General features: G+C 39.0%; 1 protein-coding gene across 1 annotated transcript; it reads right to left on the minus strand.

The window, feature by feature from the left end:
- Positions 1-2666: 2666 nt before the first annotated feature.
- On the minus strand, positions 2667-15988 carry CLDN1 (claudin 1). The gene is made up of 4 exons (XM_072142578.1): positions 15642-15988; positions 6098-6262; positions 5389-5473; positions 2667-3172 (listed from the first exon to the last, which is right to left on the minus strand). Exons 1-4 carry the CDS (start codon positions 15862-15864, stop codon positions 3016-3018), a joined length of 630 nt encoding a protein of 209 aa, XP_071998679.1. The 5' UTR covers positions 15865-15988; the 3' UTR covers positions 2667-3015.
- Between the last annotated feature and the right edge of the window lie 6101 nt (positions 15989-22089).

Below are 22089 nucleotides of genomic sequence, written 5' to 3' on the forward strand. Positions count from 1 at the left end.
TAACAACATAAATACTTTTATTTTTAGTTGTTGTTTGTGAGTTGTATTTTTTCATTTTGTTGGTTGATGCACCTGTTTTAGGGCTAATTTTGTGCAGAATGATATGTAGTTCTCAATTATGTCACATTCCAACTATTGCCTTTATTACTTTCTAGAGGAGAATGGAAAAAATTACTTTTATTGATGTCTTTTGCACAGGAAACTGTACGATAGAAGAGAAAAATGAGGCTCGGATGCTTCATGGTGTAACCCTTATGTTGCTCTGCGCTCCCGCATCACATATTGTGCATAATTATCCCCTCCTCCCTCTCCTTCCTAGGACTGAAAGCCCTAGTTCATACTAGTGCACTGCAATAACCATGTTTTGCAGTGCATTAGAAATGTCTACCTGTGCATAGGATGAATGGCAGCTACTCGGTCCAGCCAGGGCCAGAACCGAGCAGGCATGTGCCAATGGCAGACCTGGGGACCTTCATTAGGTCCCCTGCTGCGCGGATGAGAAAACGGCACCCCGAAATCACATTACGTAGATCCTGTGGTGACAACATTGACTGCGGGATCTAATGGCTTAACGGCGGACTGTTAGAGCAGGGTCCCGGCTGGGGCACTGGTCTTCCCTGAAAGTGGACCTTAGGTTAGGCTGATGGAGAAACCAGTCGGCCTAGCCTAAGGCCCCTTAGTGACCAACGGAGAAATCCGTATGGATGGTCACTACTGGGTTAAAATCCAATAGCAAATGAGAGTGTGAAGAGACTCAATCACAGCCGGTTAACTATTACTGAACCAGATCAGAGTTTGCTGGAGACACATGGGTGTGGTGCTGTTTGGTTTAGGTTAGCAAGTTATAAACCTATGTTGCATTCTCAAATATACTTTACGGGCAGTGGATGATGACGGCACAGATATTACATTCAAACAATAGAAATATTAACATTTGTTGACACTATTGTTTGAGTTTTGAACCCTTTCCCGACATGCAGCGTACTATAATAGCACATCATTGCTCAAACTTCAAAGCCCATATCGTAGCAAACACCCACGGGTAAGGCCCCTTCCATACTTGCGCTGCAGATCACGTCAGAGTTTGCTCAGGGTGCGATCAGGGTTTGGTCAGTGAAAAACGTGCAATCAGTTTTCAGTCAGAGTGCAATCAGTTTTCAGTCAGACTTTGTTCAGTGTCTCAGTTTTTCATGCGCGTTTTTGATGCAATTTCAATGGAATTTCAATGCGTTTTTCACGCGCAGAAAATGTGCGTAAAATGGACTCAGGACTGAGCTCTATCTTTTCTATGGCAATTGATGCGTGAAAAACGCATTGCACTTGCAAGTGTCTCAGAGTGTAATGCGTTTTGGATGCATCTCCATGGACTTGTATGGTGCGTTTTTATGGTGTCAGAACATGGTGAAATTAAGACATTTTTTTCTCCTACAACATGGCCATTGACCTATGTGAACACTCTAAAATAGCCAAGCAGAAGAGGAGTTGACACTATTATGTTTTGCAAGTATATTAATACCATGTGAATAAATACAAACCACTTTGGCTGTTTTAAAAAAAAAGGTTTTTAATCCTTTATTAAAAAAAAAATATCACAAAACATTTAAATCATGTTTATTATGTAAATCTATGCACTGACTCCAAAGCACATAGATGTCTGGCTTTCCTGCCCAATTCCGCCTCCTGGGAGGATTGAAATTTAACATGCTGACATTAGAAATTACATATTCCCATTACTATAAAATCTAACAATCAAAAATGTACATAAAAAAAGAAAATGTTGCTATTTCTCAAGGATAATGTACTTAAGGGGTATTGAAATGCATTTAAACTCTTTGGAGAAGCCAGAGAAATTCACCCATATGCTTACCCACAGAATTATTTGTGTATTTCTCAATTATAGCAATACAATAAAATTACATCAAAGAAAAGTAAAAAATTATAGGTAATATGTCAACAGGTGTATGCTGCCCTATCTGAGACCTTGATTTCAGTTCTGTTTTATCTGGCAGTTGTTTTCGTATATCACACTTTTTTTTGGTGCTGCTAAGTCCTAAGATTTATCAGCTGTGGGTCCTTCTTTCTCCATACATTGTTTATAGGCAGAGAGATGACAATCAACTATTGGTGCATGGGGAACCAGTAGCTCATAAGGACTAGGGGTCCTACAGTATGATTGACAGAATCCAGCACTTAGCTTAGCTAATAGCTAATAGTGAAAACTACCGCGAATTTCTATAAGAGAGGGAAGAGTGTACGTACCATAGAGGAAGTCTATAAAGATAATATGTGGCCCCTAAGAAAGGTAATATCAACCACACTGACTGATTTTCAAAAATGAGTTTAGAGAATCGACCCTACATGTGATAGTGAAACATAAATCCCTTCTGCCCTTATGTCCTTAGGGATGAGATAGTGGTAACCAGCAATTCTAATGCCTTTCTTAACTACTTGGAAAAGTCCAAGAAAACATAAAAATACCATAGTTTGACACTTTGGGGAAGGCTTAGCTTTTTTTTGCCCCACTTCATAATGTCGAAGATATAATGCTGCTGGTTTACACAGTAGTTCATTAAATGCAATAAATAGTTACTTAGCTCCATTTAACTTTGACAAATGAGTTGTACATCCTGTAACTCCTCATTAAGCAAAAAATAACCTTTCAGATCTTGATATGTAAAAGTGCTTAATACTTCTAAATGTGTGTATTGGGCAGTAATTAGTGGTGCAACACATAAAGACAATATCAATGGTTTTAGTTTTTTTTTTCTTTTTGACCTTTCCTAATGGTTTCATTTTGACCTTTTAACCACAGCTCACTTAATAAGTTCATCACTGTCACTATCTGACTTTCAGGCCAGGATATTTTGAACCACTTTTATCCAATTACTAATAGAATGAATTGTGTTTCTCGTAAAGTAGCAGGTATTATTGGCAAGTAGGTCTGTTTTTTCTATTGGCAGTAAGAAAAAAAATTCTCATTTCCCACTGAAATGTTAAGTCTGGCTCACTCTTGAATTACACGTAGTCCTTTCCATTAGGAGGTGCATTTTTGTAGTTTCTTGGTGGGTAGGAAGTTTCTCTTTTGGGGCAAGAGCAGCACAGAAGAGCACCTCCCAAAATAGCCAATGCAGCACCAGCCCAACCAATAAATAAAGCTGGACCAAATTCATACCTGAAAAGAACATAAAACGGTAAATTATCTCCTGTAACAGTTTTTAACACTTTTAATTCATTATTGTAAATTTTTATAGATGTTTTTCTCAAGCCCCCATCGTTCCTGAGCAATCAGTGCCACTGCTTTCAGACCAAACATGCTAATTAGCTGCTTAACCCATGGGAGAAGGGGGTATCTAGAGCAGACATGCTTTGACTATCCAACTGACAGTGACAAATTGTGTCTCATCATTTCAAGATTAAAGGAAACCTGTCACCATATTTTTCACAAATACAGCTAGTTACAGGTTCCCATAGAGCCCTAGTATCTAAATGCCACCCTTCTTTTAGCTCATATTTTTTCAGTGACATACACATAAAATCAGCTTTTTTATCTTACCTGGCATATAGCCAGATTCCTGCAGTGAGTCAGAGGGGGCATGTCTTCTTGTGCTTATTCACTTTTACTTTGCCCCATGCCTCTTTCTCACCATTCAGCACTTCATGTCATATGACCAGAGTGATGTCATCTAAGGTCATTTACATCCTAAAATTTGCAAAATCTACCCCATGTTTGTATTTGATTACATGAAATCACAGGATGCCTCCACGGGGAGGAGAAGAAGTCCATGGAGGCATGCTATGATTTCATGTGATCAAATACATACATGGGGTAGATTTTTCAAACGTTAGTGGGCAAAGTACCTCAGATGACATCATCCTGGACACATGACATTAAGTGCTGAATGTTGATAAGAAGGCAATGAACAGGAGCAGCTGGACACCCCTTCTGATTCACTGATGGAATCTGGTTGTATGCTAGTTAAGATAACAAAGATGTTTTTGTGGGGATGTGAGGGAAACATTTTAGCCAAAAGAAGGGTGGCAATTAGTTAATAAGGCAAGTAGACACACAAATCCAGCTCCAAACGAAGTCCACATAAGATAAAAATGTTTACCTTTATTCAAAAATGGCTTTAAAAAATGGTTATACATACAACCTGAATACATGTAGATAGCACGGAGTAGTGAGGGAACCAGTAATCACCTACGCGTTTTGGAAAAAAACTTTTCTTTTTCACGGCATTCATTTTTTTTGAAACGCGTAGGCGATTACTGGTGAGTCAGGGGTCTGGGATACTAATTTAGGAAGACAGATTTTGTGACTTTCTGTACAACTTTTTAAAATTTTTATTTTTTTCAAATCACAAATCTCATACCCAGCAGCATGCCACACAAACCCAGTCATAAATCGTGCCAAAATTAAAGTGTCGCCAATGGTGCTTAGATGCCAAAAAAGATGCATACCTATGAAATAAGCTCAACCTTCAGGCAAAAATGTTTCAAAATTAGACAAAACACAGCAAAAAAATGGAGAATGGGAGTTTGGATCGAATGAAGCCTGGAAATAGTGGAGGAAGGTGGAGCATTGGTGATTTTCAACTTCCTGAACTGTTTCTAAACTTAAAGAGTCCCAAAGTATTAACCTGTTAAGTGCTTTCCTGCCCTCCTCATACATTGTTTGTAGTATTTTTATAAGTTTCACTGTGCTTACATGCTGAAATATGGGCACAACAACTTGGATTCCAAATTAGGTAAGGATTTGTCATTGTGTATTCATAAGTTTCATAAGCCGTGGCATAAATTGCTTGGGGAGGTGTGGTCCCCGAATGGTGGTGGAGGTGGTGAAAAGTCCTCTTTAGGACAACTCTCATAATTTAATTTGTGTTCTTTTGATCTTCTTGACTTCTTTGCTTGGCTATAAAACCAATTATTTTATTTCTATAAAAACATTTGCCCCCTGCCCATCCCTTATTCAAACATTATTAGCAGTAGAAGACTTATCATCCAGTTGATAATAAAGTTGTTTACTTTGTCACTTTTAACAAAACTATCACACTTCACTGGATGGGTTATGACAGGTGGATGGTATTTCTATGTCAATATAATGTAAGTTACAATAAGCAACTGGATCTGTGTAAGCACGTGTGAGTTTACTAATCATAAAAAAAACTTTCACCTTCAATAAAAAAAAGTCCAAAAACAGTAAATTAAAGCTTCAAAGCTTCAATTTGACTGGTATTTATAATTGCCCAAAACAGTGGTATACCAGCTGCTATAGATAACATCATTGTAAATACATGACACATGAGTGTAGCATCTATATGAGCTATATGGTGATAAGAATGATTGTTGTAAAGTAGTATATTCAAATTCACATTTCTACAAACTTACTTGGAGTTACTTGGTGTAAACATATTATAGAAATCTCTGGCTATTTGGTTCCCATACCATGCTGTTGCAACAAGAACACAGAGACCTAAAGAAAGAATGAAAAATAAATGACATTATTTCAAGGATAAAATAATACTCCAAATATTTATGTTTTCCATTTATCTAGAGATATTTATCCCAGTCAATTGGTAGTCCCTGGGAATGGCTGTCCTGTGATGAATAGAACTTCTGGGATGGGCCAGTCATAGGGCCAGTGCAATGCAGGACTCAGTACTGTTTACATGAGGTCCCCTATTCTGCTGACTGTTGAGGCTGGGGATACAACACTTATCCTATGTATAAGGTATAAATGAACAAAACCCTTCAATACATACATTCAACTGAAACCCCGTTAATATTGAACATCAGGGGGCAAAGGGGTGTATACAGAGGGTTCATGGGTTAAGACTTCTACAGTAATTTTGAAATATATAACAGGAACAATAAGACCCACTAGGGATAAAGTACCTTAGAAGACTAAAAAACTATAAAACAAAATGTAAAAAGTAAAAAAAATTAAAAAAAATTAAAAACAAGCATTTTAAAGCTCTGTACTAGAAATATAATATTTATATAATAGAAATATAATATTTATATAAAAGTTCATGGCTGAGCACTCTGTTAGAGAAAATATCAACACCTACAAATACCTAACAGTAGTTATCCTTACCGGCAATTATGAAGAGAGCGCCACCTACAATCCCGACCTTTGCTTTTTTAACCTCATCATCTTGAAGACAAGTTAGACATTTCATACCCACTGCGGCAATGCAAGCGGCAAAGAAACCTAGGAGAATCCCGCAGATCATCAGAGCCCGCGTTGCCTGCATTGTGCCTGAAAAAAGAGTGCATGACATATTTAACAAAGGTAAACGAGTAAAGATAATTGTTTGTTTTCTATTTTTTACAGTTACTTAAAGGAATTGCTGGCCCAATATGACGTATATGTCAAACATGGAAGTTAGTGGCTAATGTGGCAAACTAATAGGTCACCTAAACTTATGACTCTAATGGTTCATTCTGTAAGTTTTATGTAAATAAAGCCTCAATGGTCACTAACCTTTTAACAAAAATTGCATTACTCAGCAGTGCAAGCAAATAGAAAAAAACTGTGTACTATATAAACTGTGTGATTCCTTTTCCGCTTACGTTGGCTCTTATGATCCTCCCTGCTATTGTGTAATTCTGCTTTTCTCTCTAAAATGTTTTTGAATTTCTTCTTGCAAGTAATAAAACAGAATCTTATGGTGTCAGATTACATAAGAAGCTCAATAGGATGGGAGCAGTGAGTCACAGGACCAAAACCTCTACCCAGCAGATCAAAGAGGAAATAAAACCAGAGGCAAAGGCAAGATGACAGCTTCTGATAAGTCACATAATGGCCACATCTACTGTACTTCTCATCTACACACTATAATACCTATTATTACAAAGTTTGTTTAAAGGCTAGTTATGCTTTAATCGTTGAAACCATGTAACTTTACTTAAATTTAGTTTGCTTGCAATAGAACAGGCAGGCAGAGGATGTACCACATTTACTTTAAGAACATTTTGGTTATTTAAGGTTTAGCGATTTTATGATGATTTAATACATTTGATTTTAATATATGAACTCTTTACATATTCATCTTTTACATTTAGTAGGAAAACATATTATTTTCTGCTTGGGAAACATTTTTTTCATAAAAGTAATTTTTTAACGCATTTTGTAAAATTGATGTTATTCCCACCCAGTTTGCGCCAAAAATACCTAGAGGCTCCAGTCCCTAATATATCTGGCCCACGAATCGGCTGGATAATTCTACATCAGACCTTGCCTGGTATAGAACTGCACTATATCCTGTGCCAGGAAGTGTAACTGATCTGCACTCCCTCCCATAACCACAGCCCTCTATGGGCACTTGGGGAAAAATTTGCAATTCCGGGCCATGCAACAGGAAGCATGACTCTTTCAAGGCCAGCTTTAATAAATCAAAATCGCATGATATTGCCTATGTCAATAAACTCTGGAGTGAAATTTTGACTATGTGACAGGTATCTTTTCTGTTTGTGGATTTAGTTTGATTCTTTATGTTTTAACTTTGTTTTTATTTGTTCATAGATGCCATTCTCTTGAGAGAAGGGTGCTTATTCTTGTTGTTTCATCTGACCATGTTCCTGCTGTGTAGTGTCTTATTTTATAACTACGGTATACCCCATGATCTGTAATTCAATGCAGAATGTGATGCCACATTATAAATAAAGATTTATATTATTTTATTCCTATTCTGTTTCAGTTTGGAGCATGGCAAGCTTCCCCTTTTTCTACAAACCCCATCACCTTCTTAGACAGAATTGTGTAACATTTAGCCAAATAACACTCCCTCACAAAGTATGCAATTCTTGAATGCACTTTACATTTTAATTTGAAAGGATAACTACCATAAAATGAAGCGTGATAAACCAGGGGAATTTACACATAGATCCAGGCAGAGTGATCTGGCTTTATAGACTGTTAGGCTGTCTCACCATCCCCCCTGCTTCCTCAGCTCCAGGCTCCAGTAGGCCCCTGGGCAACAGAGCCTCAATGGGCCACTTTGCAGTGGCAGCATTAAAAATTGAGAAACTAAAACCATCTCCTGTTCCCTAAAATATTCCCTAGTTTATCATACCAAACATCCCCCTCATGGTTATTTTATACTCAGCCCCCTCATGGTTATTTTATTTAAGCCCCCCTCACACCCTATGGATTCCTTACCTACAACATTACGTAGTGTGCCACTCCCCCCCAGCAATTCTGGACCACCGCACTTGCCCTGGTATGCTTAGTGCTGGCACCGGCCCTGCAGCGGGAGGGGGGGGGGGCGTGTATCAGCCCGTAAACCAGATCACAAGGTGGTAAGGGTAGCCCCTCAGGTTAATTAGAATAACTTTAGAGGAAGTCATGGGTAACAAATATAAAACGATTACCACAGTCAAGGTGCATGGGTCTATGAGTAAGTGTTCCTAGGTTTATCATGCATAATTTTGATGGTAGATTTCTGTCAAGACCAAATTTTTGCTATCTGTTTACATGTAGCTAAGATAGGCTGCATAGTGATTCGTGAGTCACACTAGCATGTTTAATCAGTTAAAAATAATGAGTGAAGTGATCATTGTACAAGTTACTGTAGGATCTCTATTCGACAAGGGTAGACGGAGTGTTCACATCTCTGTAGAGGATTTCATGTGCTTCTCTACAGGCCCTCTACATATAATTTCCATGTATATGAGTATTGTCTTCTCTTCTAATATTTATATTGCATAATTGTGTAACAAGGGGTATATTCATCATATTGCCTTGGGTGCTTCTAAACACAATACAGTTATGAATTATTCATAATTTGCTAAAGATGTCATATGGTGTCACGGAGTCTACTGTACATGCCATATCCTGCTCTGACTCCGCATTGGGGTATACAGAAATTATCATATCCTCTGAATAATTAATATAATCGCTTACATAAGATGTTGTACTGTATGTTCCCCAGAAAAGAGTCTCTATCTCTCTATTTATAAATGTATGTCTGTTTGTATGTAATTGTAAGACCATGACCTGTGCATTGTATACCAAAACTCATTGTGTAGATGTTGAATATTTTATAATATTGAAGATACTGTACCTATATAACCTATGTAACTATAGTCATCGTTAACCAGCAGTGGATATTGAATGTACCGGTTTTAACAATTGATTTATATGCAATTTCTTATGTTTGGCTAACATTGTATTCTTGTCATGGCTGACCAGTTTTATTTTGTCTCTACACATCCCTCATGAGGAGACTGAATAATAACATTTTACAAATCTTCCTGTTTTTAATACCCAGCCAAGTCCTAACTTGAAAAGTAGCAACGTTTATAACTTGTAAGCGAGTATAAACTTGACTTTGTTTTTTTGTAAGTTCATCCAAAAGATTCTTTTACCTCAAGCACGGAAACCCATCCCTGTTGTGTTCCTTATGTCTCTGTGGACGTTTTTTTTTTTTATCTCTGGATTACATTTATGTGAAGATTAAGAAAATAGTAACATAAATTCAAAATCACATCTGCCTAAAAAGTTAAGTACTGTGAATGAATAAAATCCATGTGTAATCCAAATATAGTTTATGCAAGATTGTAACACTTAAACACTTAGAATAGTTTCACGTTATTTACATTAAAAATAGCATCAACTTTAATGCAGCAAAGTGCCCCCACACCATCATACTGCCACCCCCTATAATTGTTCTTATGGTGAAATAATGACTTTGCATTATGCAAGATGCTATCTAATGGGAAGGACCTGTAGTTGATGTCCCCAGCATCATAGAACATGACTGCCTATTTTTTATTTATATGTAAAGTAGCTTTTTAGTGCCACCTGGCCAACTAGACAAGGATACGATTTCTAGTGCCTTCCCTTTTACCCAGTTTCACCCCAAGCTCCTCCTACCAAGCCATGGATTTAAGAACACTCCACCATTAAAAAAAGGGCAAATGTCTGCATGGACCTCAATGCCACATCTATGGTACACCAAAACACTAATCGAAAGATTTCTGTGCATTCAGATCACAAATATTCTCTAGAAAGGCATGTTTATGATGGAGGGCATTTCGCCTACAAGGTCATATAATTACTTTATATCTGACTCAGGAGCTGTCTTTAAATGTATTGATTGTTAACAGAATTGATTTGATATATTTACACTTTTAGGGTTTTTCCCTCATACATTGTCCCTACTCCCTTTTTCTTCTAGGAAGAGTCACCATTGGTGTATGGTTCAAATGTGTTTTGGTCATTTATAAAGTCTGTTTTGTAAGGTTTTTCACATTATTCTGTGGCTGTTGTGTATAGAGTTTTATGTAGACTTTGTGGTAACTACTTATTTATCATGTCCTAAATTACAGGTCTCTCAGTTACTCTCCCTATCTGCCTTCCTGTCACTCACACTTCCAAAGTCTGTCTCGCCGAAACTCACACTTCCAAAGTCTGTCTCGCCGAAACTCACACTTCCAAAGTCTGTCTCTCTGTCACTCACTCTCCCCGTCTGTCTCTCTGTCACTCACTCTCCCCGTCTGTCTCTCTGTCACTCACTCTCCCCGTCTGTCTCTCTGTCACTCACTCTCCCCGTCTGTCTCTCTGTCACTCACTCTCCCAGTCTGTCTCTCTGTCACTCACTCTCCCCGTCTGTCTCTCTGTCACTCACTCTCCCCGTCTGTCTCTGTGTCACTCACTCCCCCCGTCTGTCTCTCTGTCACTCACTCTCCCCGTCTGTCTCTCTGTCACTCACTCTCCCCGTCTGTCTCTCTGTCACTCACTCTCCCCGCCTGTCTCTCTGCCACTCACTCTTCCCGCCTGTCTCTCTGTCACTCACTCTCCCCGTCTGTCTCTCTGTCACTCACTCTCCCCGTCTGTCTCTCTGTCACTCACTCTCCCCGTCTGTCTCTCTGTCACTCACTCTCCCCGTCTGTCTCTCTGTCACTCTCCCTGTCACGCTCCCTTCCTGTCTCTCTGTCACTCACTCTTCCTACCTGTCTCTCTGTCACTCACTCTTCCTGCCTGTCTCTCTGTCACCAACTCTCTCTGAGTCTTTGAGTCTTTTTTTCTCTATCCATATTACCTTTATTGCCTATAGTAACCAATCAAAGCTCAGTTCCTATGACCTTTGGCAGAATAGCAACCAATCACGGCTCAGCTTCTAACTGCCACAGCAGCAGCAGACAATGGCTCCCTTAGACGATGGGTAATAACTGTACTTTGGAAAGCACAGGGTAAAAATGTGGGCTCAAAACTGATTCTAGGACGTTCCTTGAGTCACAGAGGGCGAATGTGCAAAATTTGGTGATTGCAAATGCGACGGTGTAGATTCCTTTAGCTGACATACATACACACAAGCTCAGTTAATATATTAGATTCAGCTTTTAGCCCTCCAGTTAACTAAAATTATGCAGCTGAATGTGTCATGAGTAACCAAGTGCAGTCAATTTTATATGTAGAAACGCTTAGAGGGATTTAGGTGACAGTGTTCAACATTTGCTGTTCAGTTCTCTTGAACCTCTTTCATACATCTCCTCATACAGTAGGAATAACACAACATTCGTGTTGTTTTTTTAACTAACAACCTTCCACTCTACCACTTCTAAAAGTATCTTTTTGCCACCATATAAAATGTACTGCTCATACTTTATACCCCATTAGATTCCTTGCATTATATCGATATTTGATGCAAGTAGTTACAGTTTACCCCCTAAGTAGCTGCATAATCAAGAAGCGACTCCTTGCATCACTATATCAAAATAATGCAAAGAATACTGTCCCAGCAGTGTGGTCAGCCCATGATGCAGGAATCTGATCATGGACTATGTGAAAAAGTTTGTTAGTTTGATATGGTTTCCTTCTAGCTGTGGTAAGAAGCCAGCTGCAATTGAGTGGGAGTTACAGAAACAGCCAAGTGTGACTTCTCCATGCTGTTTCTGTAACTCCCATAAAGCTAAATGTACAAAAACTGCAGAGCAATGAGCTAATTTGTTCATGAATTTCCAAGGACAGAGCAGAATGAGGCACATTTATGACACAATTCTGTCGGAATTTGTATGTTAAATGTGGCACACGGTCTGAGTGAGCACCAGAACACCCCCTTCAGTGCAGAAATTTGTGTTGCATGATGACACACCACAAAAGGGTTGCATCCAACACAAATATGGAGCAGGCACTTCCTTAATACCTGTGCAAGCAGTTTGCACAGAAAAGAACATACAAAGTCAGAAAACTGGCGCACGATTTGACTGATTTTATTGCTCTGGGAAGGATGGTCTGGAGAAGCAGCAATGATGTATCCCTACATCAGTCACATTTGGAACATCTCTTTAAGTCAAGACCAGGCTAACTCCTAGAAACGGTGTAAAACAGCCATGCCAAGCTATTTCCTTAAATCCCTGCTGGTGTTTGGGAAAGGCAGAAATGTATTGGTCAAATTTGAAAAGAATCAATGTAATTTAATTTGGGTAATATTGGCTACATATGTTATTCATCTGAGAATCGAAAAAGACTGACTAACTTTATATCAAATGTTACCAGTGAATTTTTAGAAATAGGTGAAATTTGTAGCCAATATAAAAATGAGTTGCTACTGTGGGCTGGCTCTATCTGTGCCCTTGACAGGAGTGGATATATAGTAGTATATATCAAACTATTGGGCCAGAAGGTATGGGGCAAATTACCACCTAAATAGCAGCTAGTATGGCATGTAAAGGACCATAGTGTTAGACAATAGAAGACACATAATTGTGCTCTATTATGAGTACGTGGAGAGTGGGTGACCATATTCTAGTCTTGCACAGGGGCACTATTCTGTCTGTTTATCAAAGATCTTTATTTTGGAATGAAATGGTTAACAAAGTATGTTACATGTGGAATGTTCTACTGAGAAGGTAGGGTATTCTGTTAATTCTTGCCTTTTCTGTTTGGGAGGAGAACATATGCTTTGTAGAAAATATGTAGTTCTCCAGGGTGACGACGTTAACAGGTTTGGTCTTGTCTTTAAAAGAAGACATGTTCGGCATTGTTTAGATCCTTGCCTAGATAGAGAATGTTGTGAACCAGCCATCTTAGACGTGTAAAATTCAGCTTACAACAAAATCAGTAATCCTTGATTAACTGAACTTTTATGTCTCTGGTCCCCAACCATTCATTTTTAGGATAAAAGACACCTGGCAATTGTTTCTTAAAAGAGCACAGTTAAAATTTTATGAGAGTTTTGATAAAATCATTATACATATGAGGGTGGTTTAGGCTGACACATTTATTGCCAAGATTTTTATAATTGCCCAGCAGCTTCTGAAGCAGCTGTAATATTTCTTGTTTGTTAGTCTCTTGGTAAAAAAAAAAAAGCATAAAAAAGCAGGGAGAGAGGAGGCACAGGTAAGTGTAATAGGGAAAGTCCTCAACATGATAATTCATATGTAATATATATGCAAATTTAGTCGAATTTTATTCCAAATAAAGGACCAAATACTACAATCATAGCACCCGCACCTCTCATATGTCCCTTTTCTTGGGGTAACATCCTTTGGGCTTATGTACCATAACACACCTGTGGCCCAGCACCAGAAAGGGTTAAGACGTGGCAGGGGTACACATCACACAGATATATAACAGAGTTGTGCCTGACTATCAGCACAACCTCACAAGGTTAGTATCTACCTATTGCACTTATAAGGTCGAGTTATCTTAAGATAATCTTGCGCTAGGTAGCGCTATTTGTATCTCTTGTATCTGTTTATATTTTTGGGGGGTTTCACCGGTCATATGCAAATTTACAGTCCATGAGTTCTTTTTTACTCAAAATTGCTGAATACTACTCAAAACACCATTGGGTTTAAAAAAAATGGACTCTACCCTGCAAACATCTGTGATAATCTATTAAATTGCTCTTTTTAATAAATTTTAACTGCACCTTCACAGATGAATGCAACATTACGTCCACCAGTCACATGACTCTCTTGCAGCCAAGCCTTTTTCAAATTAATCAGATTGAGCTGCAATACCAGAGACAGCCACTATACAAAGTATAGCATTGTGCCTGGTATACCATGTATTAGCAGCAGTTGCCTCAATTCATTGTGGGGCTGCTGAGAGTTGAATACCATAAGAATCAGCCATCTAAATTTGGTTGCATTTACACAGCCAGGTCATAATCTGGACATCTGACAGAGATTTTGAATGAAATGCCCATGTCTCACCCTCGATCCCTTAGCACTTGCTGTATTCTCAGTATGGATGTTGAGACAGTGTAACAGTCTGTAAAGCCAGATCACAGATGGGCCAAGTTAGCCCCTAGGGTCATTAGCATAATTTGGCCATAGATAACAAATATAAGAAGATTACCACAGTCACAGTGCCTGGATCTATGAGCAAGTGTCCCTGGTTTATCACATATGATTTTGATCCTAGATTTACATTGATAAAATGTTTTCTTTAAATTAAATTCTGCACAATAACCATTATCACTTGTTTGCATAGGACTGAAGTTGTATATGTCAGGGATTAGTTACTTTGAGCTAAGCCCATCATTGCATTGTGTCCTATACAATTAAACTCAGCCCTTTGTCTTGACCTGCCCTCACTTGTCTGTGAGCAGCATTCCTGTAGTCTTGGTATACTTGGGATGAATATTAACGTAAAAGTCATAAAATAAATATTGCCTAGGACATAACATAATAAAGTCTTGAAACTTTTCATTTGAACTAAGCTTGTGCTCTGAAGATCAATGCAATGTTAGGGCACATTCACATGGCCGTCTGCGGGGACGTACATGCGGCCGCAAATTTGAGGCCGCATGTACGTCCCCATAGACGGCAATAGCGGCGCAGCGCAGATGCGGTGCCACACATGTGTGGCACCGATCCGGCCCGCACACCGCAAAAAGATAGAGCATGCTCTATCTTTTGGCGTGTGTGCGGCCGTGCGCCGCTATTCTCTATGGAGGGAGGAGGGGTCACCTCCTCCTCCTCTCCAGCACATGGCGGTATGCCTGCACGGCGGGCATACCGCTGTGTGAATGTACCCTTAGTGGGACAGTCTGTGTAGTCTGTCAACCTTTAATAGCAATCTAACAGTGACTGAATAATAATACCAATCTATAAAAAAGCTCAGTCTCCGCTCAAGTCATCCAAACTAAACATCATGTAGGAAAGATGCAGCTATCACCCTGTAGAGAAAGCAACACACAACGCTTTATCTCTATAACCCTACTCAGAACAGCTTAGCTTCATATGAACTGTGAAGTGGGAATATGGGTCTGACTAAGATAAATACTTACAAGAAAATAAAGTATCACCTGTTACATTCAACAAAGTCAAACTCTTAGGTATAAAATAATAAGAACCGAGTTACAATATTTTTCTGTCCATTGAAACATTAGGCACTGTGTTATTCTCACTTTAATCTATGTTACAGTTCAATGTACTTGCCGAATATGCATTACTGTCTATAATTTCTCTTTATGTAAAAAGTCCCAGGACCAAGTACATATAGAAGATGGGAACAGGTATGAACTTGAAGAGTGCCTAACATATCATTCAGTTTCGTATCTATTTATCAGTGAGGTGACCAGTTTTTAATACAGATATAAAGATAGATAAATGATAGATACATTGTAAAACTTATTTTCTAAGATTTCAATAAAATATGAACTTATTATGTTTGTACTTACTTCCCAGCTTCAGCAGAGAATCATATGACTTGCACTGCATTTGCCCTGTGCTCTGCATGACACAGGACATCCATAGTCCTTCGTAGGTCACTTGTGCGGTGATAATGGCATCTCCAGCAAAAGAAGACATCTTCCATTGAGGGATGGCTACAGCCACTATAAACCCTACCCATCCTATACAAGCCAAAGCAAATCCTAACAACTGTAAGCCTGCGTTGGCCATCTTCTACCAAAAATATTGTGTAAAATAAAATTCTTCTCTGAGAGTTGATGAGCAGCTGGAGAGTCAGAAAACTAAAGTGCAGTGTTATATGTCTGTCCTATTTAAAGTCTCCTCAGATGTTCTCCTAGTGGAGGACAGTGTTAAAACAGTACCATTCAGAAGGTAATCACTCCCATTGTGAAATCCTTCCTCCAACACCTCCCACTGCTGTTGAAGACACCACATGTTTTTTCTGGCTTGCCTGGGGTTAGTGGCTATGCTCATCTCTGCCCTGAAGTCATTGTTTTGAGTCTAATCCATAATACATATTTGCTAAACCAGGTGTTTTCCATAAAGAGACTAAAATAGTATAGAGATGTATAAACAGCCAGAACAATACCATGGAAAATAGATGAATCAGACCACTACACAGATGTAGAGACTACATAAATATAAACTGTTGGAGTAGGATTAGTGTCCAATTGTTTTGAAAAGTTGCAACCTACTGTAGGGATCATGTAATTATATGTTTAGTGATACCTTCTGCAGAAAGATACAAAATATGTCAAATATGTTGTTTTAGCCTTGACCTTGGGTTCACTGTTATTTGGCTTTATAATCTAGTACTGTATTACATTCAGTCTCATATGGAAAACAGTAAAGCTCCTGGTAATTATGCTGTGTTTGATTTGTTTTTTTGCAGTATTTTTATAAAATACTTGCCAGTTCCTAACCTATGGAAGATCGTTCCCATTCATGTGATAAATTTACGTGTCTTCTAAGACACTACTGAGCTGCTTTGTAAACAGAAAAAACATCAGGAACACCTTATGTACTGTAAGTGCGTAAACCTAAAGGGTGATTTTGATTTGTAAAGCGCTACGGGACATGTTGGCGCTATATAAATAAAGATTATTATCACTGATCTGATATTCATCACCAAAACTAAGGATAGTAATAAGGCTGCATTCACACGAATGCGGGTCATATATACGGCTAGATATACGTCCTCACAGTCGCCTATGATACCTATACGTCCCCACAGTTGCCTATGGTACTTGGGCCGTACCATGGCCGCAAGACAGATAGACCATGCACTATCTTCGGCTGTAAGAACATGCAGTTCTATTTTCTATGGAGAGGGCTACGGCTATGGCCTGGCGGGCACACCAGGGTATGTGTATCGGCCCGGGGTAGACTTACCATTGTTGAAACCTACGCCCTGTAGGTGAGGTGGCCTACTATGACTGTACTATTGATGTTAGTGATGGTAGTATGGTGCAGAAGCAAAGGGCTGTGGTGAGTAGGGAAGGAAAGGTCTCTACTGCTATGTGCTCTACGATGACCTGGGTTGTGACGACGGTTGCATGTGGTGGCATTGGTATCCAAAGTAGAGAAGTGTCTGAGGTATCAGCAGAGTGCAACAGAAGAGGAGCCAGGAGACATGAGACATTTATTTTGTTATTTTTGTTCTAAGGTCTTCATCATTATTTCCTGTTTGATCTGGGGTTTCCATTATTAAGTATAGTCCAGCGTCTCTATTTTGTATTGTCTTGCCTGTGGCCAGAATAAATACAGAGGTCTACTTTATTATTAATTGTTTGGTCTGGGGTCTGCATTATCAACCATTTGCAAAGCTCGCTATTATCAACTTTCTTGTCCAAGTGTTTGTTATTTTTTAATGTTATTCTTGGGTATAAGGTTGTTCTTTTATCTATTGTCTGATTTATTTTTAATGGCATCTTTATTGGTCATCATCTAAGTGTAATAGAGAGACATAAAGATTGTTGGTTATGATAAGATACAAGGCGTTGTATACTATTCCTGCACAAGGGCATTCTACTGTCTGTGTTTACCACCCTGTGCTATATATTGGGGAATGTCTAGGGTCAGGCACTATAAAAAAAACAGAAATGATCCAAACCTACTCCCATTTGAGCCCCTTTCTGGTTTTGTCTCAATGGATTCACAGACAGTTTTATGACAGTGTTACAGGGTGTGGTTGGAAGGTGTTCTCATGTTATACTCTACTAAAGTGGGTGTGATGAGGAATCAAAGGCCTGAAGCTAAATCTATCCTAACAGTTTGAAGAACAACCTCATTACATTGATTACTAAGAAATAGGTATGTCCTCCCAGGCACTCCATGTCCTCACGCTTCAAACACAATTGGGATCATTAAGAAGGTGTTTCATAGTCCAATCTTAAAATTATTCCCACTTCAGTAAGATGCCCCCAATTTATGAATTTGGCATACCTTTGGGATGGTATTATGGCTCAAAAGAAAATCTGTCCAAGATTGTAATATTTTGGGGATAAATTTAATTTAATCTGGTCTTACTCTTCTAGTAAACTTGGCAAAACCTAAAATTCTAACATTTTATACTAAAAATTAAAAAGAAAATAAATATTTCTAACCAAAATTAGTCAAGTAGTAGATCTGAAGTATCTACAGTAACACTCCTATACAAGACTCGATCTATTTGACAGTACAGGTAAACATTCATGGCAATAGTCAAGGCAATGCTGCTAGCCCCCTTTTCCTTTATGTACTATAACCCATTTATTCTAAAATTAAATTAAATTTTGCGAATGTATTTTCACCTAGTTATTCAAAGCTGCTCCCCACCCCCATGACAAGTTTAGATTTAGATTAGTTTTCCAATCTAACGTCTTGAAGGTTTATAAGATGGTTTCGCAGCATGTGTTTTTTACATAGCATGAAAAAATCTTATTTAACATTTCAGGAGTAGAAAATAAGGAAAAATTTAAATTGGCCTCTTTATGTCATTTTACTCCATCCTCTTTTCTATAATTCTATAGTCGGTCAACATAAAACTATAGACAGCATTAGCTTTAAATCACACTGATAAGGTACAATGTAAGTCTGATTTATATACAGTTATAAGCACTCCAAAATAGACAGCTATTCTACATTTATCCGCTCTGTAAAAATGCAGTACCAGTGTGTAAACTTCAGAAGGTCCTTTTTTGTGATGAAAGAAACAGCCTAATTAACATAAGTATAAAACACATTTTATAAGGGATGGAGCGGGCAGAACGGCTGAATAAAGCAATGTCTAACGTCTATTCTTACACGGCAGTAAGGAGGGGTTTTAGTAGATTCAGGCGGTCCGATACTTAAGGACACCCGACTTACAGACAACCCATAGTTACAGACAGACAGACCCCGCTGACCTCTGGTGAAGCTCTCTGGATGCTGTACTATAGTCCCAGGCTGCAATGATCTGCTGTAAGGTTTCTGTAATGAAGCTTTATTGATAATCATTGGTCCCATTACAGCAAAAAATGTTTAACCCCTTAACGCTCTGCGCCGTAGCTCTACGGCGCAGAGGTATAAGGGATGTATGAAGAGGGCTCACGGGCTGAGTCCTCTTCATACAAAGGTGGGGGTTTTTGCATAATGCATAAAACCCCCACCGCTAATAACCGCGGTCGGTGCTAGCACCGATCGCGGCTACTAACCCCCCCGTTGCCGCCGGCAAAGTCGCCGGCGGCATATAAAAGACGGCGGCGCGCGGGCGCCGCCATCTTTTTTTCGATCGCCACGCCCCCGAACGTCATCGGGGGGCGGCGATCGGTTGCCATGGTAGCCTCGTGTCTTCTTTTGACACGAGGCTATCTGCCAGCTGCAGATTCGTTACAATGAGCCAGTGGCTCATTGTAATGAATGTGCTGCAAAAATGCCATATATTGCAATACAGAAGTATTGCAGTATATGGTAGGAGCGATCTGACCATCTAGGGTTAATGTACCCTAGATGGTCTAAAAGATAGTGAAAAAAAAAAGAAAAAAAAAAAGTTTAAAAAATAAAAAAAATTAATAAAATATTAAAAGTTCAAATCACCCCCCTTTCCCTAGAACGGATATAAAACATAATAAACAGTAAAAATCACAAACATATTAGGTATCACCGCGTCCCAAAATGCCCGATCTTTTAAAATATAAAAAAGGTTACAGGCGGCGGTGACCTCCGAGGCGGGAAATGGCGCCCAAATGTCCGAAATGCGACTTTTACACCTTTTTACATGAAATAAAAAATGATCAAAATGTCGCACAGACCTCAAAATGGTAGCAATGAAAACGTCGCCTCATTTTGCAAAAAATGACCCCTCACACATCTCCGTGCGCCCAAGTATGAAAAAGTTATTAGCGTCAGAAGATGGCAAAAATTTTTTTTTCTTTTTTGTACACATTTGTTTAATTTTTGAAAATGTATTAAAACACAATAAAACCTTTATAAATTTGGTATCACCGCGATCGCACCGAACCAAAGAATAAAGTAGGCATGTTATTTGGAGCGAAGAGTGAAAGTCGTAAAAACTGAGCCCACAATTTTTCCACATTTGGAATTTTTTTTCAGCTTCGCAGTACACGGCATGTTAAAATAAATAACATTACGGGAAAGTAAAATTTGTTACGCACAAAATAAGCCCTCACACAGGTCTGTACACGGAAAAATGAAAAAGTTATGGATTTTTGAAGTTGGAGAGCGAGAAATGAGCCGGAAAACCCTCCGTCCTTAAGGGGTTAAACTCCAATTGTCACTGGGGCCAAAATTTTTTTGGTCTGGATCTACAATTATAAAATATACAGTTTCGACTTACATACAAATTCAACTTAAGAACAAACCTCCGGACCCTATCTTCTACGTAACCTGGGGGCAGCCTGTATCTGATAAGGTGACAGATTACCTTTACAAAAAAAAAAAAAGTAACGTGACTGAAAATTCCAGCAGCAGAAATGGTGAGTCACTTCCTGGATACATAGAAGAGAAAGAATGAATGTATTTTATGTCATGAAACCATCTCAGTGCAATGTGGGCTAGTCACAACCTGCACATTACAGGAACATATATGGTAAAGGTATACACATTAGACTTTTTTGCTGAAGCTGAAACAGATTAAAGGAAATGTAAGCTAATGATTTACTTAGATAGGTGCTGAAACCTTTTAATACTGTAGCTCTTTACATATTTTTTTGTTTTGTTTTTTACTCACCCAACTACCAAAAGCAATAACTCTTATTTTTCCACCCAGAGAGATGTATGAGAGATGTATGAATCAGGCCTTCCAGTGAAATTCGGATTTAATATTTTTTGCTGTGTATCAGGAAGCTTGGAATAATTCCAAATGCAGTCAAATAGTCAAAAAAACACAGCATCATTTCTTACTGGCTTGATTTTTATGGCTTTCACTATGCAGTCCAAAAGACAAATTACTTGGGTCACTGTGGTCACAGAGATACAACATAAAGTTTTATTATGTTTTAATACCTAAATCCCTCATCTCCACACCTGTTTTCAACATAATTGACCAGGCCATCTTTCTGGGGTTTTTTTCATCAATTTCTTCCACAAGCTATAACCTTTATATTTTCTCACACTATAATTGTATGGGGTCTTGTTTTTGGGGAGCAAAATGTAGCACAATTTTTTTAATAGCACAATTTTGTGTTTCATATGTGCTAATGAAGAACTTTTATTGACCCGCTCTATGCAATATATATGAAAAAAATGAAATCTGACTGTTAGGAAAACTTACGTCTGGAATACTGTACACCAAACTACCACACTGTCTGAGTGCAGGCTGACAGAACAGAGCAAGAGGGCGAACTAACCCTGCGCTGTTCTACCAACTAGACCCTACCAAGGAAGAAACCCCCTTGAGGGTAGGGAGCCTCTGCCGCAGGAACCTCCTATCTACCCTGCAAGGCCCTGGGAGGTGAGAGGAACCCAAATAGTGAGGTGGTACAGACAGAAAACTGCAATGTGGGAGTTAGGACAGTATTCAGACAGGGGGAAAAACAGGACGAACAAGGATGAAACAAACAGGGTTCAAGACAGCATAAGAAACCAAAGCAGACACAAGGAAAGAGAACTAAAGATGTACAGACACTGAACATAGAAAGGTAAGCAAAACCGCCGGGTCACACCAGAGGGTACGTCAAGGTCAAACCACTAGTCAAGGGAGCATAACCTAACTGGTGAATACAATACCAGGGTGAAGCAAACAATGCTAAAGGGGACCAGGAATCCAGCTAGGCTGTAAGTTCCAGAAGGACAAACACTGGCACAGGTGGAAGGTCCAGATCCAATTTATGCAGCCTGAGATCCGCCCCCAGAATCCCATAGGAGCAGGAACCCAGGCTGATTCAGAAGACAGACAGCTTTAATTTCCCTAAAGTGCACACGTCCTGGATGCCCGCTGCCCCGCGTGTGCAGCAG

This window comes from Engystomops pustulosus, chromosome 3, assembly GCF_040894005.1.
Source record: "Engystomops pustulosus chromosome 3, aEngPut4.maternal, whole genome shotgun sequence".
NCBI classification, from domain to species: Eukaryota; Metazoa; Chordata; class Amphibia; order Anura; family Leptodactylidae; genus Engystomops; species Engystomops pustulosus.

Bases quoted from the DNA above. Each gene is read 5' to 3' on its own strand.
- CLDN1 (XM_072142578.1), bottom strand. From the start codon at position 15,864: ATGGCCAACGCAGGCTTACAGTTGTTAGGATTTGCTTTGGCTTGTATA. The intron at 6,263-15,641 runs GTAAGTACAAAC...CTCTTTTTTCAG, and splicing joins TTCTCTGCTGAAGCTGGGAA to GCACAATGCAGGCAACGCGG. The intron at 3,173-5,388 runs GTAAGTTTGTAG...TGTTCTTTTCAG, and splicing joins TTTACACCAAGTAACTCCAA to GTATGAATTTGGTCCAGCTT.